The 19,791-nt window shown below is 42.4% G+C and overlaps 1 protein-coding gene across 12 annotated transcripts in view; it reads left to right on the forward strand.

The window, feature by feature from the left end:
* KIF1A (kinesin family member 1A) overlaps positions 1–19,791 on the forward strand; it is a 105,085-nt gene that overhangs the window by 28,189 nt on the left and 57,105 nt on the right. For all 12 annotated transcript variants that reach the window (XM_069975489.1, XM_069975490.1, XM_069975491.1 and 9 more), the window contains exons 2-4: positions 4,025–4,133; positions 18,029–18,105; positions 19,207–19,386. In XM_069975489.1, coding sequence (XP_069831590.1) covers positions 4,028–4,133; positions 18,029–18,105; positions 19,207–19,386 — 363 coding nt within the window. In that variant the 5' untranslated portion in view covers positions 4,025–4,027. The remainder of the gene's footprint in view (positions 1–4,024; positions 4,134–18,028; positions 18,106–19,206; positions 19,387–19,791) is intronic.

The raw sequence follows: 19,791 nt of genomic DNA on the forward strand, positions 1-19,791 counted from the left end.
GTATCCTCAGAATAGGGCATAACAAGTGTATATGATGCCAAGAATGGTGACACAGGTGACCCTGGAATGAATGGAGCTCACCGAGCTTACGCCACCACCGCTACATTCATTATCTATGGTCCCAGCAGTTGGACCACCACCAATCGGTTTGTTTCCCCTATCGTTTGGAAATGAGATGGAAATGTGGCATAAAAGTATTGGCCTAACTGGTGCTAGATGTGCTATAGCGTTATATTAAGGAATATACACTTATTAAGGAAAATACACACATGAATGACATATACCTGTATAGTGTCTACTATGATTAAACCAAGTACGTTAAATAGCAATGTCTGACCCATAAAGTGAGTTGGAAATAGCTCACTTTCTTTAGGCATCCATTTTCTCCTATAAGAATCATGGCTAGTATTATATCTCAGTTCTGTGATATTTATGAACATCTACTATCTTCTATACCTGATCATATAGGATGCAAAGAATGCCAGTGTGAATGTATGCTTATACGCAATGACTGTAAAGTGAATAAAGCTATAAAGGAAGCCCTAATCTGTGTGGGTGCTGGGTGCTGCTGGCTCCCGTCCATAGAGGTCTCACTCCAGGAACGTGAGGAGGATTGGCAAGCACCTAATGTTGTTCACACACCTTAAGATACTTTGTAACATGATCTATGTAAAGCCTCTGGCCCAGGTTTATGAAGTGTGTGCCTTACTGGGTTACATTCACCTTCAGTCTATCACAAACTGTTCAATAGTTTAGCAAATAAAGTAGAGAGGCCATTTGGTCAGGAACAACCATATATGTGTCGCTTTAAGGGATTGACCTATTAAAAAGGTATTCCTAGCTCATACATTTATAGCAAATCCACAGGATACCACATCTGGAACCCAACCTATGATATTTAAAGGGGTTATCCAGCGAAAATCAAATCAAATCAAATCAACTGGTGTCAGAAAGTTATATAGATTTGTAATTTGCTTCTATTTAAAAATATCCAGTGTTCCCATACTTATCAGCTGCAGGAAGTTGTGTTTTCTTTTCAGTCTGACATAGTACTCTCTGCTGCCACCTCTGTCCATGTCAGGAACTGTCCAGAGCAGGCAAGATTTGCAGGGATTTGCTGCTGCTCAGGACAGTTCCTGTCTCGGTCAGAGATGTCAGCAGAGAGCAATGTGTCAGACTGAAAAGGAAACAATATTTCCTACAGGACATACAGCAGCTGGTAAGTATGGGAAGACTTGAGATTTGTAAATAGAAGTAAATGACAAATCTATATAACTTTCTGAAACCAGTTGATTTGAAAGAAAAAGATCTTAGCTGGACAACCCCTTTATGATGTATCCTGTGGTATAAATGACATAAATGGGTAAGATCATACTACTTCTTTCAAACAACGCCTCTCTATATAGTAATGTCATAAACCATTGTCTATATATGGTAAACTATAGTAAACTTTTGAAAAAAAACATGTATAGTTATAGTAAAATCCAACACATCTTATAATAACTACTTGGAGCTCTAATACTGTAAGCACAAACATGACATGAGCTTAGGTAGTGCAATGATCTGCAGATCAGATATTTTCCACCTCACGCACAATAAAATACACGAAGGATATTGTAGAAATGATCTTTATATTTCTATAGCAATAATGTGCAGCTGTGTGATGTCATCGTCCTGCACCAACCAGATCCTCTAACACCACATAGATTGCATCCTGTTTTGAGTGCAGGGGTGTCCATACCAGTATAACCACAAAGGCTTATCTAGTATAGCAGCCATTGAGGATACTATGTGTGTGCCAGAACTGAAGAACATCCAATTATTTATAACAAGCTTCCATTTAAAACGTTTTTAAGATTCATATAATACGCTAGCATACATCAAATGGATCTTGACTTTTGCCTTACAACTAAATGATTGACTTTTATAGCAAAGCTCTTTATATTTCTTAAAAAGGTCTCCAGTTCATCTGTTTGTATACCGTCCCGGCTTCATCTCCTCCCTTCTATAAAGCTAAATAAATCCAGTACGAGGGGCCGTTCATTCATTGTATGTATAAAACATAGTATAACCTGTTAGCTGTGTATGTCATATAATGCTAGGCACACCACCAAGAGTTACAAAAGAAATATATCCTCTATTCAACATGTAAATACAGTACACACATAAAGTAAGACTCTAAGACCCGGTTCACACTACGTTTTTGCAATCCGTTTTTTTCCCCCGTTTTTGTAAAAAACTGATGTAAAAAATGGATGAAATTGTGGGCATCCATTTTAGGCTATGTTCACACTTTGTAAAGAAACACGGCTGTATTTCATAACAACAGACGTATTTGCGCAAACAACGGCTGTTGTTGTTGTTATGAAATACGGCCGTGTTTTTTACGTAGTGTGAACATAGCCTTAATCTGTTTTTCCATTGACTTCCAAACAACATTTTTTTTTTTAAAGGAAACAAAAATGAGGTTGACTACGTTTTTGTGTACGTTAAAAAAAAACGGATCCATTTTGATCCTTTTTTTTTAATATGGGAAGTCAATGGAGAAACGGATCAAAACGGATGCACACAAATGCATCCTTTTTTCTGCTGGTTTTCATCCATTTTTTTGCAAAAAAAAGGATGAAAAAAACTGAACCCAGCCTAACCCAGTTGAAAACATTTAAAATAATTTAATCTTGGAGAGACCTATCCAATACAAAGAGTCCCTACAGCCAACAGACAGCCAAAATAACGTAAACACAATGGAGGAGATTTATCAAACTGGTGTAAATTAGAATTGTCTTAGTTGCCCCTAGCAACCAATCAGATTCCACTTTTGATTTTTCAAAGAATCTGTGAGGAGTGAAAGGTGGAATCTGATTAGTTGCTAGGGGCAACTAAGACGATTCTACTTTACACCAGTTTAATAAATCTCCTCCAATATATAGACCAAGCCTCACAACATGTATATCTCTACTAACATTCCATAGTGCCAGTGCATGATCATAAAGCAAGTGTAAACATATAGTAAACCTCATATGTAAAGAAAGTGACAAGTGCTAGTTAGAGGCTGGATAGATATCCCCATGTGGAGCATCCCCAGCTGACTTTGGCTCTAAACTAACTGATGCGTTACGACTAGAGATTAGCGAACCTTGAGCATGCTCGAGTCCATCCGAAAGCGATCGTTCGGCATTTGATTAGCGGTGGCAGGCCAAAATGGCGTGTGGCCAACTCAGTGCGAATGCGTAAACAACTATGGTACTGGCTTGTCCTCAACCAAGATGGTGCTCTGCTACATTATCAATATTATGCACATGCGCTCAAATCATTATTGAGTAGTGGTTACTTCAAATCCCATGTCTGAACTCACAAACCGAACCAAGATGACACCCACAGTGTATGAGAACTCTAGCACTAATATGCCTTAAATTCAAATGGGGTTCTGCTACATTACCAATGTTAGGCGCATGCGCTCATATCAGATAATTGAATAATTGGCTTAGATAGGAGTGATTATGGCTTTATATTTAGTTTGTGCAGTTATGGTACATTTAGGCTACGTCCCCTTTACTGAAAAGCCCCCTGTTAGACAGAATGCAGAACTCTTCTTTCAGGGGGGAATATTATCATGGCTTCATACATATTTAGCAGTATTATGGAGCTCCACTTTTTACATAAAGTGCTGGTATTAGATATGAACAATAGCCCAACATGTTACTAAATATGGCACCTTTCATAAAGGGATAAGCCTGCTTATGTCTTCCCTCCTTCCACTGTTATGCGTCTTTACATATGACATGAATAATTGATATGGTGAGCTCCCATCTGCTTGGCTGTAATAATGTCAGCTCCTCAGACCCAAGGAAGACGTCACCGCGGTCACACAGCATTGTCTGAATGTGCAGGAGAACAAGAGACTGTTGTATTCTATGCGTCTAATCCTTATGTGTATACTGTATGTCTCCAGTGTTATGCCGCAGTAGAGTCACAGTTTGCTGTAAGCTATGAATCACGCTCAAGCTGCTTCTTTACTTTGCAGGAAATGGCGGGAGCATCGGTGAAGGTCGCAGTCAGAGTGCGGCCATTCAACTCACGGGAAATCGGAAAAGATTCAAAATGCATCATCCAGATGTCTGGAAGCACCACCAGTAAGTGTCATGTGTATTGCTGCTATCACCCCCACAGGTAGATGGGAAAACTCCATCCATTCACAGTGACAATCATTTCTATTCTGGAAAATGTTTTAGTAACCTGTGGTACGAGTAACCATAGTGGTCAAGCCTGATAGAGTAATCTAAAGCAGGTGTCCTGTCTGTGCATTAGGATATAGCAAGCAGTGCAACACTAGTGCAACATGGTGGGATCAGTCCAGACCTCCCCCCTCCCTTAGTAGTCTGACCGCTAGGATCCGAGAACTGCGCTCCTTGGACAGATTGACGGCCTCTCTAAATAATACAATAGAGATCTTTGAGTCCACATGGTCCCTGTGGGATTCTTATGATGTCTCCCCGACTCTTGCTGATGGACGGCCCTAGAACTCCCTACCCCCCTTCTTTGTCCTTCCTGTCTTCCCTTGTTTGTCCTGTTTGTATGCTATCTTTGGTAGCGGAATGGCGAGTTGGCTCTGTTTTGAGCTGGTGGTTTCAGCCTTGTGCCTTTATCCTACCATTCCGGTCATGGTTATGGTGATGACCCCCTAGATGAGAAGCTGTCCTCCTGATGTCCTGTTTTTCATTTAAGCTGGTTAGTGACAGTTTTTGCTGCTGTCTTTATATTGAAAACCTTTCATAAAAAATAGTTATAAAAAAAAGAAGTTTGATGCAGGCTAAAGGAGTCATGGAAAACATGAATACAGCCTATGGTGTTGGGATAATGATTGACTGGATGTCTTTGGTTGCTGCCTCCTTCATCCTGGCTGGCTGTAATACAGGCTGGTGTGCTGTTCATTTGCAGTTGAAAAATTTGTGTATTGTAACCCCAACAAAACTTTTTCAACACAAGCTTCCTTAAAGGGGAAGGAAGATATGTCTCTTCCCTTCCTTCTTGGTGCTATTCAGTGCAGTTAGTAGCTGAATCCACAGGCTGGAGCACCGTTAGGAGCACTGCCCCGTCCCCATCACCCTGAGCCAGCCAGCTGCTTCTAATAATAATCATTGGAGCAGGCCTCCAGGCTCGGTGCGATGGCGGGGCTCAACTACTAACTGTACAGGAACTGCATAGACATACCATCCTTCTTGGCACTCCGTGCTCATTAGGGGGCTATCAGCAGCTTAGATTAGTCTAACCTGCTGATATTTCCCCTTTAAATTTTGGGCATTGAGCCAATAGATATAAAATAGTTGGGCAATGGGGAAAAGAAGCCTATGGAAAAGTTAGAAAGAGATGAAAGCAGAGAAGAAGAAAAAAAAGAAATGATAGTACATATGCGATACATTGACTATTATAAATGAAGAACGGTTCAAGAAATCCAGCACAACCAAGGGCATCACGCCAGAAAATTTCTTTCTAACCGTGGCCATCAAGGCCATCAGTCCAATGTATGTGGTCAGCTTCAGACAGCGTCCAATCCATCCTGAATAAAATGCATATAACAGAGAATGTATCTACTTCTGTGTGAGGAGTGCCCAGTACTTGGCAAACAACAGGGATTCCCAGTGCATACAAGGATACAGAAGAAATGAAGAGCCGAGTCGATATGATAGATGGGAAAAGTCAATAAACAAGGAAAGAGCAAGGTGGCTTCTCTTCCTGCTGCAGAATTGAACTGCTGTATCGCACAGAGATAAAACAGCTGGATAGTCTGACATTATTTAACAGGAATCTATTATGCAACGTAAATGCCATGTCTCAGTAACTGCAGGAACCACTAGAGGGCGTTTATCTCTGGAGTGTCTAGTTTCGGGTCTATTTGAGGGAACTGAGGCTTTAGGCTGCACTGATGGCCGCTGGTGTTATTTTATTCTGCTATGACCCTTCCTTTTTCCTGTGCCCCTTGGCTCGCTCTTTTGACTCTATCATTTTGTCTCTATGGTGTCGCTGGGATTTGGCATGGGTCAGGACATGCTGACTGGGCACTGTTTTCCTGACAGAACAAAGGGCGTCTCTGTACGCACATAATCCCCTACTGTTGGGCAGAGGAGGCGGAGGGCACTCGCTGTCAGCTGGTGCATGAGCACAGAATGAAAACCGGTCACTACAGACCCATTAGCTCAGAACAGAGTTAGGCGTCGGATGCTAGTGGGTTAGATGAGTTAGTAAAAAAAACTATATGCTAAGAGATGGGTGGGTTATATGAGGGTAAAAAACTATATGCTAAGAGATCCCTTGCTTTCTTTATCAGACAGTTTTAATATTCACAATCACTTACAATGTACAAGTTAGGAGTGTTATCTGTGCAGTTGCAGCTACAGATTTATCATACATAATAAGGGTATTCCACTCAAACATAACTTGTCATACGTTGCTGCCCATACTGCGACTAACAATTCCTTTCATACTTGTTATTATCTATTTAGTCTCTTTCCCCCAATTCTGAGCTGCTGCTTTCTGCTAAAGGCACATAAAACCGTGTGTGAGCTTTTCTCTCCATCTCCCACTCCTCCCCCCACCTACTGAGACTGATGTAAACAAGTCCCTGGCCGGCTGTATCTGCAACTTTGTAGCTTCTTTATAATGCTGGGAGAGTTAAACTGAGGTCAAGTTGTTCATGAACTCATTGTAATTAATCCTCACAACATTACAGGTTTGCAATAAAATAGCAGATAGGGACTTGTTTACATTAGCCATCCCAGAAGAGAGGGGGAGATGGAGAGAAAAGCTCACTCACAGTTTTTTGTGTCTTTGGCAGAAAGCAGCAGCTGGGAGAAGGAGACTGAATAGATAATAACAAGTATGGGATGAATTGTTGGTCTCATCATGGGATGCATATAAAAAGTTATGTTTGGGCAGAATATCCCTTTAATAATAAGAATTTTTTTTTTTTCATTACAAACTCCCAATGCAGAACAGTTCATACATTACCCTGCATGTATCTAATGTCATCCATTAGAGAAGTGACGAGAGAGGCTGGGTTACCTGCAACGATTCTACCTATATCTCATGATGGTGCTTGGGATTATTATCATAACTGAAAGCACTTATGTACTGTATATTCTTCATCAGGGGACTGTCAGATATCTCCTTATTTTTCAGATCCTAAAGTTTGGGCGCCTTCCTTATAAGCGCTTTCTCGCACTTATATTTTTAATGTGTTAAGCCTTTTTTAACAGATTGCTGCTAGTGCATATAAAACAATAAAAATTATTACCTCTTCGCAGTCCCCTGGTGTCCTGCTGTGGTTTCGCTGGTGTCCCCTGCTGATTTCTGAGCCTCCACTTCAGAGAGGAACTCACCCGGGAGTGACAGCTTGCTCAGCCAATCACTGGCTGAGTGTCTGTTACATCTCAGTCAGTGGAGGCTCTGCAGTCAGCGGGGGGACTTCAGCGAAACTGCAACAGGACACCAGGGGAGCGCAGACAGGTAAGCATAGGATGTTTATTGTTTTATATGCACCAGCAGCAGTATGGTAAAAAATGGTGAACGCCGGAAAACCCCTTTAGGCTAGGCTTACCATTTACCATGGTGCACTGCAGCAGGCCCATCATACGCAATCAGTAAGGCCACTTCCTATGCGCATATGTTTATTTAGCTGGACTTGGTAGTACAGCAGAGCATGCTTAGTATCAACCTTAATAAACATAAGTGCGGGAAGTGGTCACTTGTTGAATACATTCAGGTCTAATGAATGAGCCCATTGACATATATTGCTATATACCTCGGTATCACTTTTTCAACAAGATGCCAATGTATACCTGGCAAGCACTGCATTAATGCAATATGGAGCCTGGCCTTAAAGTGACTGTACCACCAGGCCCAGGCTGAAGCACTGGAGGTGGGCCGACCCACCCTTGGTGGGAAGAAACCCCAGCCCCTCCATGACGTGACTCCATTAGAATCAATGGAACCAATGGTTTCCTCCCCCTAAGAGTGGGTTGGCCCGCCTCCTCTGCTTCACCCTGGGCCTGGTGGTACAGTCACTTTAAAGGGGTACTCCAGCGGGGGGGGCTATTTTGGGATCTGGCCGGGGAGGAGGTGGCTGAGAGAAAAGACGTCCACTCACCTCCCCGGATCCAGCGGCGGGTCTCGTATCGCGGCGCTCCGGTCCCCGACCGCTTCCTGGTGTCTGACACGGGCTTAAGACGCGACGTCTCAAGTCCGCTCAGCCAGTCAGTGAAGGAGGCGGGATCTGTTTCAAGTCCGCTCAGCCAGTCAGTGACAGAGGCGGGATCTGAGCGGACTTGAAACGTCATGTCTCAAGCCCGCATCAGATACCAGGAAGCGGGAACTGGAGCGCCGTGATACGGGACCCGCCGCTGGATCCGGGGAGGTGAGTGGATGTCTTTTCTCTAAGCCACCTCCTCCCTGGCCAGATCCCAAAATAGCCCTCCCGCTGGAGTACCCCTTTAACACAGAAAGCAGTCTGAAATCGTAAAGTCATTAGTCAATCAACGACAGAACAGAGATCGGATGATCAATCGCATCTCTTTTTTAATCAGTGTCCATCGACTAATAATGGGATCACATGTTCAGGTTTTTAAATTGCAATTATTGAATATAAAACCAAGAATGGAGTCTCGGTCTTTCCACTATAAGTGTCCTCCATTCAGGATTTAATTCTGGCTTTGTATTCAATAATTGCAATAAAAACATGAACGTGTAAGCACACCCTTAGGCTATATTCAAACAGTTTTGTTGCTCAGTATTTTGGTCAGTATTTTTCAATCAAAACGAAGAGTGGATTGGAAACACAGAAAGCCTATATTCACACACTGTTTAAATTGACTGGATGGCTGCCATTTAATGGAAAATAATAGTGATGAGCGAATACTGTTTGATCGACTAGATATTCGATCGAATAGTAAGGTATTCGATCTATCGAATATTATCGAATAGTTTGCCGAATATTCGATAAATATTCGATAAGCGTTCAAATCCCCCAGCTTCCGGTCTTCACCTCCAAGTGGTCGAATAGATGTTTTTTAATAATCGAATACTTGTTCCCATAGACTTTAATCGATCGAATATCCGGGAAATATTTGTGTGAATATTCGAATATTTCAATATTCGCTCATCACTAGAAAATAAATACCATTATTTTAAAACAACTGCTGTTGTTTTGGAATAACAGCCATTATTTTCCATTAAATGGCGGCCATCCAGTCAATTTCAGCATTGTGTGAACATAGGCTTCCCTTACGTCCCATTGGCATCACAACATATGGGGTAAATTCGCCCCTGCGAGCCCCTGGGACGAAGGAATATTTAATGAAAAAATAACAATTAAATTTTAATCCCCTCCTCCATGAGGTATAAATAGGCTCCACCTCCCCCTAGACCTCAGTCTTTTTTTACTTCGTTGCTGTTAGCCCTAGGGGACTTTGTCCCTCCTCCGTTTTTATGCTTTGTTAACCTGTTGCATTCAGGTTTTCTCTCCAGGTAATGATTGCTGGGATGCCGCTGGAGCCGGTGTCCAGGTAGTATCCTGATATTTGCTTCTGCAGGTCTTAGCTTTTAAGTTTTTCTTACCTAGTGCGTCTTGGAACGCACTCTGCGTGTCACCCGAGCCGCTGGCTTTTCTTCCAGTCGCATTCGACTGTGGAACGCATCGGCGATGCGTGCGTCTCAGCACTGCGGCATCAGCATCATGTCACTTCCGGGGGCCGGCAGCGGCGCGCGCTCTCTGCATGCTGGATTAGCTGTGTGTTCAAGGCAGAAGGTAAGCTGTTGCTACCTCTAGGTCTGGCTGTCTTCCTCTGGAAGGATTTTCTGTGGCTCATTTGGATCTAATAGAAAACATCTGAGTGCAAAGTGCTGTGATCTCTCTTCTATATACTTAAAAGTAAGTGTTGCTGCCACCTAGTGTCTCTTTCCGATATCACTCTAGCCAGGCTAGTGGTTTATATGTATTGTAATACATTGATTATTTGCAGATGTCTGAAATGGAGACCAGTCCTGCTGCTGGTAAAAGACCTTCTAAGGAAGCACTTCATGTGCCGAGTGTGAGACTCCACTACCTGACGGCTATGGATACTGTAGGAGAATCATTTTTTCCAGATAAGATTCATCCTTTCTTTCATAAAAATATTTATGAATGCCTAAAAATATTTATAATGCCTAAGTACGCTGTCCTTCATGCAGACCTAAACCTATGAGGAGCCTGATGTTCAGGATGTAGTTGTATGGGTCAAGGACTATGTGCAAAAGACTTTAGCGGCTAATGAGAATCGCCGCCCATGTCCTAAGTTAAAGACCAAATGGAGTATTTCTCTCTCTACTCCCAGCCTGTGAGTATATTACTTTATGGCTGTAGGATTATGGTCATTTTCAGTTTTACTGTGATTGATGAAGTTAACTCATCATCTTCTTCTAAACCTCTTCTACTTCTGAAGATGAGAGAATTATTCAGGGGGTATTTCACAGCTGATAGAATTCACAAGCCCTGCAAAGCTGTGCAAGCTGAAATACACCCTGAGGAAATAGAAGAGGATAGGATTGGTCCTCCTCAAAAAAGCCTAGGGCTTTTTCTGTGGGTAAGACTTCATTGTCTATGTTACAGGCGCAATGGAAAGAACCGGAAAAGGCTCCGGGTTTGAGCAAGAGGTTTAAGACCTTATATGTTCTCAAGGAAGAACAATGTAAGGACTGGATTGAGCCTCCAAAGGTGGACCCGGCCATAGCCAAACTGTCGAAATGTACTGTGCTGCCTGCGGAGGACGGATCCAATCTTAAGGATCCGATGGATAGAAGGGTGGAGGTAGCCCTCAAGAGATCATATACGGCAGCGGCAGCCCAAGGGGCAGTCTCCATTTCTTCTTTTGAGGTTTCTAGAAGCCTAAGAAGATGGCTGACCAAGGTCCAGGAAAATTTGGAAGGTAGAGCTAGCAGGGACAAGGTCCTTCGCTCCTTAAAAAAGGTCATTATGGCCATTGACTTCCTCTGCTATGCTGCATCTCAGGGAACCAGGTTAGCGTAAAAAAACTAGTACGCTCTCAACCGCTGCCGAAGGGCGCTATGGTTAAAACCCTGGGTTGGAGATGCTAACTCCAAAATTCAGCTCTGTAATATGGAGTTCCAGCCAGGTAGGCTGTTTGGCTCTGAGCTGGATAAATTAATGGAGGAATTGTCTGACAAGGAGGGGAAGTCCCTACCATTGTCCTATAAGAGCGGTGATTCCTTTCGCAGAGCAAAATCTCCTCAGCGAGGCAAAGGGAGATACCAGTACAGAGGTTGAGGAAGAAACTATTCCAGAAGAGGTTCTGGGAAGCAGCAGAATAAGGACACCAACAAGAAACCAGACTTCTGACGCAGAAGCTGTCCAGTGGGAACACGTCTGAGTTTGTTTCTCCCTGCCTGGGAAGAATTAAGAAAAGATCACTGGGTGTTAAATATTATTCAAAATGGTTATGTCCTTTATTTATCATCTCTTCCTCCTCCAAGATTTCTTCTGTCAAGAAATCTTAAGCCAGAAAGACACTTAGTCCTAGAGACAGAAATTCTTTACCTCCTTTCCATTGAGGCTCTAGAGGATGTTCCTCTTTCCGAGATCGGTCAGGGAGTTTACTCCCCAGTGTTACTAGTGCTGAAGCCATCCGGAAATTGGAGGCTTATTATAGATTTGCGATATCTCAACAGGTGCATCGTAAAGAAGACGTTCCACATGGAGAACATAAGATCAGTAAAATCTATCCTCCAGGAGGGAGATTTTATGGTCACCATAGATCTACCGGATGCATATCTTCATGTACCGATTCTGAAGGCTCACAGGAGAGCCTTCGCCATCCAAATCCAGGGGAAGGTAAGACACTTACAATTCAAAGTCCTTCCATCCGGAATACCTCCACACCCTTTGTTTTCACAAAGGTAGTGTCACCATGATGGTTCGCTTCCGTTTACAGGGGATAAAGTTATCCCTTACCTGGATGATTGGTTGATTATGACTCAGACTCAGGATCTTCTGAGAGTTCAGTTGAACTATGTCCAGGACATACTTCAACAATTAGGTTGGCTTATGAACATAGAGAAATCAGACTTAATTCCTAATTCCTCCTCGTCAGGTATCCATAAGAACATAAATGCGCTTTCTATGGCTCCTTGCCTCAGCTGCGGACGCGGTGCCATGGGCGTTATGGCACATGAGATTTCTTCAGAGAGAAGCACTAACAGTATGGAACCGAGGACTGAAGGACTTGGATGCGATGATGTTCTATCGACTCAAACAAGACATTCTCTAATGTGGTGGAGACAAGTCAAACATGGAGTTTTATTTTCAGAACCACACTGGATAACCATCACGACAGATGCTTCAGGAACAGGTTGGGGAGCTCATCTGACAGTCATCACGACTGCAGGATCTTGGAGTCAACAGGAATCCGCTCTGCCGTCCAACGTGAGGGAGCTTAGAGCGATTTACCTAGCTCTTCTTCATTTTTCTCCTCCTATTTTACAGAGAGCAGTCAGAATCCGGATGAACGACATGACCTGTGTGGCGTACCTAAACAGGGAGGTACCAGATCCCCTTCTCTCCTCAGGGAAGTAGAGAAGATTTTTCTGTTGGGCAGAAACCAGAATAACCAGACTCTCTGCGATTCATATCAGGGGTGTCGACAATATATTGGCGGATTGACTGAGTTGAGGCCTGACATTACCGGGGGAATGGTCTCTCTCAAGGAGAGTGTTCATTCAGTTAACCCAGAGGTGGGGGCTTCCTCAGAGAGACCTCATGGCATCAGCAAGCAATGCCAAACTGAGGAATTTCTGTTCCCTTTACAGGGCAGACAATCCCACGGTAGTGGACTCAATGACAATACCACGGACATACCAGCTGGCGTATATCTTTCCTCCCATAGCCATGATTCCCACAGTTTGACGAAGATCAGTCTAGATCAGTCGTCAGTAATAATAATAACTCCCTTCTGGCCGAAGGGGTCATGGTTCACCCTGCCCATGAATATGAGCAGAGGGGAATTTTGGAGATTACCTCTGCATCCGGATCTAATATTCCAGGGTCAACATCTGTGCAGGAATCTTTCCAGCCTCAGCTTGACAGCTTGGAGACTGAGAGGACCGTATTAGACTCTAGTTTTTCTGAGAAGGTATAGTATACCCTTTCTCACGCTCGTAGTAGCACTACAAATAAATCTTATTCACGGATTTGGAAGATTTTCAAGATTGGTGTGCAAGCAGGAGTATTGATGGACTTAAACCTTCTACTCCACAGTCATTGGAGTTTTTACAGGAAAGCTTCTATAAAGGATTAAAACCTAGTTCCATCAAGGTGCAGATAGCAGCCCTCTCTGCACACCTAAACTCACGTTTCTTTCAGATCTTGGAGGTAAAGAATTTTGTCAAGGCTAGACTAGGCCTTACCTGGTAAAGCAGGTAGACCCATGGGACTTATCCTTTGTGTTGAGACGCCTGTGTCTTCCTCCCTTTAAGCCTTGGGAGGAAGTAGACTTCAAGTTAACATTGAAAGTTTCTCTTTTACTAGCCATTACCTCTGCTAAGAGAGTTGGAGAACTTCAAGCCCTTGACTCCGCACCTCCATACGTGATTTTTTCCCAAGACAAAGTTATCCTTAGGTTCCTTCCAGGATTCCTGCCTATGGTGGCTTCATTTGCCAACATCAACCAGCCTATAGTATTGCCTGTATTTTCTCCTACTGGATCATCTAAAGAAGACTTGGATCTTTCTTTATTGGACATATCCAGAGCTATCAAGATCTATCTACATAGAGTAGGTGATTTTCGTAAAGACGAGAATTTCTTTATCCCTTTCACAGGAAAGAACAAGGGGAGAAAGGCTTCAAAACCTTCAATATTCAGATGGATCTGTGACTCCATTGCCTTATGTTACTCCTCTGCTGATCTGGATCCACCAGAATTTACCAGGGCTCACTCTACTAGAGCTGTGGCCTCCACTTGGGCAGAGCGTGCCGCTGTGCCACTTGAGGACATATGCCAGGCAGCTACCTGGTCGTCTTTGACTACCTTTGTGAGATATTTCAGGCTGGATACTTCTTTCTTGTCAAGAACAACCTTTGCAAGATCTGTTCTTAATGCGGACGTAATAAATAACCCACCCATTGGGGATAATGCTTGCTAATTCCCCATATGTTGTGATGCCAATGGGACGTAAGGGAAGCTAAAATTATTATGTTAATTTGTTTTCCCTAAGACCCATTGGCATCACAAGACTCCCTCCCTGTGTTTTATGTTTCTTTATAATTAGACTGAGGTCTAGGGGGAGGTGGAGCCTATTTATACCTCATGGAGGAGGGGATTAAAATTTAATTGTTATTTTTTCATTAAATATTCCTTCGTCCCAGGGGCTCGCAGGGGCGAATTTACCCCATATGTTGTGATGCCAATGGGTCTTAGGGAAAACAAATTAACATAATAATTTTAGCTTTCTGTGTTCTTAATCCACCCCTGGTTTTGGTTGAAAAATACTGACCAAAAACTACTGTGTGTGTAAATATAGGCCTGAGGCCTATTCTCACATACCTAGCAATGCATGCGTCCGAAACAACCCCCCTATGCATTCACCAATAGCCATGGGATGTTATTAGGCTTGCAAAATACAAAGGTATTGATATGCACAGCCAGAGGGGCAATGGTATAGATATACAGAAAACAACAAGAGATATGTAAAAAAAAAAAAAAAAAAAAGCACTAGGTGTATGTCACACTAAATGACAGGCATACCAGAGTAGTAAAATCTAAAAAAATAAAAAATAGTAAAATCTTTATATATTACAATATAACAGCACAAATATATAATGCCCCCATAATTAAAAACTAGAAATTTACATTAAGTTTCTGTTTGCAAACTTTCTTCTCCAGGCAGCAGGGGTCAAATGCCGATTTGTTTGGGGGTTTGCAAACCCGAACTTACTGTAAGTTTGCTCGTCAGACTTCTTCAGGTGTAATAAGGAGAGTATGGGGCATATATCAGTCATAGGGTGCATTTACACAAAGATCTGACAGATTTTGGTAGCCAAAGCCAGGAATAAATTTGAAAAGAGGTTAGATCTCAGTCTTTCCTTTATGATCTGATTCCTGTTTATAATCTGTTCCTGGTTTTGGCTTCAAAGATCTGTCAGATAAATCTGTCTGTGTAAACTCACCATTAGATAACATAAATCATTAACAATAATAAAACAAACCTGCAGTATGGGGGATACCACTGGAATGATTGTACACTTGTATAAAGATGGCTGCTGTCATCTGATCAGCTATGGACTGTACATGTGTAAGCAGATGTCCTGGCCACACTGGTGACTATGCTAAAAACAAAGTAATATGTCGCACATATTGATGTATTAGCCTTCAAGCAGTAGCTGCCTGTAGCCAATTCCACCCATCTGAGCGTAACAAACATAAGCTGGTCATTAAGTTAACTCTTGCTGTGCTGAAATACTAAACCAGTTGTTCTTAAGAGCCACAACACCCCTGGTCTGCAATATCTGAGGTGTTGTTGCAATGTAATGACCACTTGGTATAAAAAACATAGCTCCCAGAGGACATCAACAACTAAGAAAGCTGATATTGAAAGAAAAATCTCCCAGACATAGAAAAATACATGAATGCGACAAGCGAATCGCTTTGTTAGCTCAGCAATCTGCTTATCAGCCGGCTGCCTTTTAAAGGGGTTATGATCCAGCGCTACAAAAACATGGCCACTTTTCCCCTACTGTTGTCTCCAGTTTGGGTGGGTTTTGAAACTCAGTTCCATTGAAGTAAATGGAGCTTAATTGCAAACCACACCTGAACTGGAGACAACAGTAGGGGGAAAAGTGGCCATGTTTTTGTAGCGCTGGATAACCCCTTTCCGGTTGCCTGGAGAAGCTGGAAATTACCCAGGTCTGGATCCAGCTTTTCCAGGCAACCGGGGTGGAGCAGCACAGAGCCGCATAGACTTTAAAAGCAGCAGGCTGATAATCAGATTGCCGAGCTAACAAAATGATTTGCTTTGTTTGTACTGCAAATTCTCTAATCTCCAGTGATAATGATGAGTGGCTTCATATTAATACATATAGGGGGAGATTTATCAAACATGGTGTAAAGTGAAACTGTCTCAGTTGCCCCTAGCAACCAATCAGATTCCACCTTTCATTTCCAAAGAGTCTGTGAGGAATGAAAGGTGGAATCTGATTGGTTGCTAGGGGCAACTGAGACAGTTTCATTTTACACCATGTTTGATAAATCTCCCCAATAATGCATAACATTGTATATAAAACGCCTGGTACTTAGTTAGAATACTTTTAAAGCCAGGGTGTGGGAATAGTATTAGAGTACATATTAGAGTCCATACAATTCGAATTCCGATAAACAGAATATTTGATGCACAGTCCTTTTCAGGTACATTATAAATCAGCCAACTCCAAAGTGGAACCTCCTATGAGTTCTCCAACCAGTGAACAGTTAGGGTCCTATTAGATGAAGTGATTTAGTTCAGACGTTATCATGCAGGCAGGGTCATGGTCAGGAGTAACCTAGTAAAAAAAACCCACAATGGTGAGATATACGGTACATCCCCACCCAAATAAAAAAAAAGAAGAAACTGGGTATAAATTAAATGTGTACTGAGTGTAGACACATCAGTTAAAGTGGAATGCATGTAAATGATTCCCTGTAACTAAATATTGGTGAAAAGTAGTGAAATGAATAACTAGTGATGCGTACACTAATGAAAAATATAAAAAAAAATACAAACCTGCACATTCATGATAAGGTTCACACAACGTTATTTTTCATGATGGGTTCACACAACGTTATTTTTCAGAAAAGAACGGACACTGATTGCAATGAAATCAGCGCCCGTTCTTTTCTGCAGTTGCGACATTGCATTTTATTCAATGCAAAGCTGTCTGCTGTGTGCCGACATGATTATTTTAACGTATGCTCTTTAGAACATGCCTATTATTTCCAGTTGCTGTTCACCGAACAGCGTCTGTAAACAATAACTGTTCACAAAATGTAAAGTACGGCCGACAGCTACATGTTACTTTGTGGTCAATGGTAAATTGAATTGCGGGTACACCCAACAGTGCCCTAATTTAATTGTAAAAAGATAATGTTCCTGCAGCCGATACTGCTGTATCGGCTGCAGGAACATACTGAACGCCACCCGCGTCTGGTGTTATAATATGTGTGAACATAGCCTAAAAGTGTCACACAATATATCCTAAAGCCAAGCAGGACAAAATATGGTCTAGAGCAAAGGTGTCAACTTAATCCCTTCAGCTGTTTCAAGACTACAATTCCCATCATGCCTGGGCAGCCAAAGCTAAAGCTTTGGCTGTCCAGGCATGATGGGAATTGTAGTTTTGAAACAGCTGAAGGGACTGAGTTTGACATCCCTGGTCTAGAGGCAATTATAAAATAAAACCTATACACAGTAATTCCTTAATACATGGGTCTCCAAACTGCAGCCCTCCAGCTGTTGCAAAACTACAACTCCCATCATGCCTGCACAGCTAAAGCTTTGGATTTGGCGGTCCAGGCATGATGGGAAATGTATTTTTGCAATAGCTGGAGGGCCGCAGTTTGGAGACCCATGCCTTAATAGGACGATGAGGGACAAGGCTATGTAAAGTTTTTATCCTTTTTTTATTGTATTAATTTTGTGTTCCGGCCATTTATTGTGACATACACTTTGTGCTTTTTTACAAGCGATAGGATTGGTCAGCAACATTGCATGGCAATTGGTGAACGCATTGGGGGGGGGGGGGGAGCTGGTTTTAGCCTCATGCATTTAAGGTCTGTAAACATTCCCTACATGATGCCTGTAGGATACTCATTTACCACTAGGGGTTAGGAGTATGGTGATGTTAAGCGGTAACAGAAGATTTTGTAAGCAGCAATGTCCTGGCTGATGTATATTGTTGTCTTTGTCTCCATTTGCATTGAAATATTCCTAAAGTTGCTTTTCATCTTCTTTACAGCGATTATCAACCCAAAACAGCCAAAAGAAACTCCAAAAAGCTTCAGTTTCGACTACTCCTACTGGTCGCACACTTCAGTGAGTATCAATGAGCTAAACCTACACATCCATACATTGAATAGATACATAGAATTTCTGTTCAGTAGGTCGGACTATAAGAAGGACCCTATTACCAGATGGAGCAGATCCAATGATTATTACAATCTGGTTGACAGTGATCGTTCACAGATATGGAGAATAAGGAAAAAGGCAGCGGCATATAGATATGGCCAATTCTGATAGGATCTACCGACACTTTAAAGAGCAGATGCCACCAAAATTATCCTCTACTTAGTCCACAGATCTTTAGCCAGCTATAAATGGTCACAGGAAAAAACTTATTATACTAAAGATGAGCGAACTTCAGAAAAGTGTCCGGGTTCAGCCATGTTGCCAAACCAAAACTCTCAGCCTTCAACTCGCGGCGTCTGGAGAAATTGTATGCCGCCCTACTAGGACTGCCAGGAAAACATGGATACAGTCCATGGCTTGGGTTTGTCCACATGGCTGAACCCGAACACTTTTCTGAAGTTCGCTCATTGCAAGTCATATGTCATAGACATCTTGCATCAAGTTACGTGGCAATGATACTACATACATGCGCTTTGTAGGTTCTTCACAGAAATTCTAAATATAACAAGACACTATAAGGCACAGGTGTCAAACTCGCATCACTCCAACTGTTGCAGAACTACAATACCCATCATGCCCGGACAGCCAAAGCAAAGCTTTGGTCAAGGCCTGATAAGAAATGTAGTTCTGCAACAGCTGGGGGGCTCAGCTGTAATGCTGCAGGTTTTCTGCTTCCAGAAATGGATCCAGCAGGCTGGAGATATACTTCTCACTCCTTTAGAATCCACTTCTGGCTTTGGTCTATTTGCCGCTGCAGCATTTCTGCTATGGTTGTTCTTAGCCTGACTCTTCAGTTCTGCACTGTGCCATAGAGAGAGGCGTTGACTGCAGTAATTTTGCAGAATTTTGAGGTGAAAAGAGATGGAGAGGAAAGCGGTGACCATCACTGTTACACTGGTAGTAAATATTTTGTCTTATTCCCTGTGAGATTCTTTAGCACCTTAAATGATATTGTGACATCAAATATTGAGAGTATACTCTGAAACAATGATATTGTCTCATACGCAGGATGAGGACAGTCAGTTTGCCGGACAACAACAGGTCTACCGTGATATTGGGGAAGAGATGTTGCTCCATGCCTTTGAGGGATACAATGTGTGCATTTTCGCCTATGGACAGACTGGAGCTGGTAAATCTTATACCATGATGGGCAAACAGGAGCCAAACCAACAAGGAATCATACCCCAGGTAATAACAAAATAGGGCTTCTCCAGACATCTATGGCAGCAGCTTACTTGGAAAAAAAATCCTTTACTTCTTACAGAGGTATGCAAAAATATTAGAGATGAGCGAACCGGGTTCGGGTTCGAGTTGATCCGAACCCGAACGATCGGCATTTGATTAGCTGGGGCTGCTGAACTTGGATAAAGCTCTAACATTGTCTAGAAAACATGGATACAGCCAATGACTATATCCATGTTTTCCACATAGCCTTATGGCTTTATCCAAGTTCAGCAGCATCTGCTAATCAAATGCCGAACTTTCGGGTTTGGATGGACTCGAGCATGCTCGAGGTTCGCTCATCTCTAAAAAATATATATTTTTAAAATAACTGATGTCAAAAAATAATACAAATTTGTACAATTTCTCTAT

The sequence above is a fragment of the Dendropsophus ebraccatus genome, chromosome 6 (assembly GCF_027789765.1).
Source record: "Dendropsophus ebraccatus isolate aDenEbr1 chromosome 6, aDenEbr1.pat, whole genome shotgun sequence".
NCBI classification, from domain to species: domain Eukaryota; kingdom Metazoa; phylum Chordata; class Amphibia; order Anura; family Hylidae; genus Dendropsophus; species Dendropsophus ebraccatus.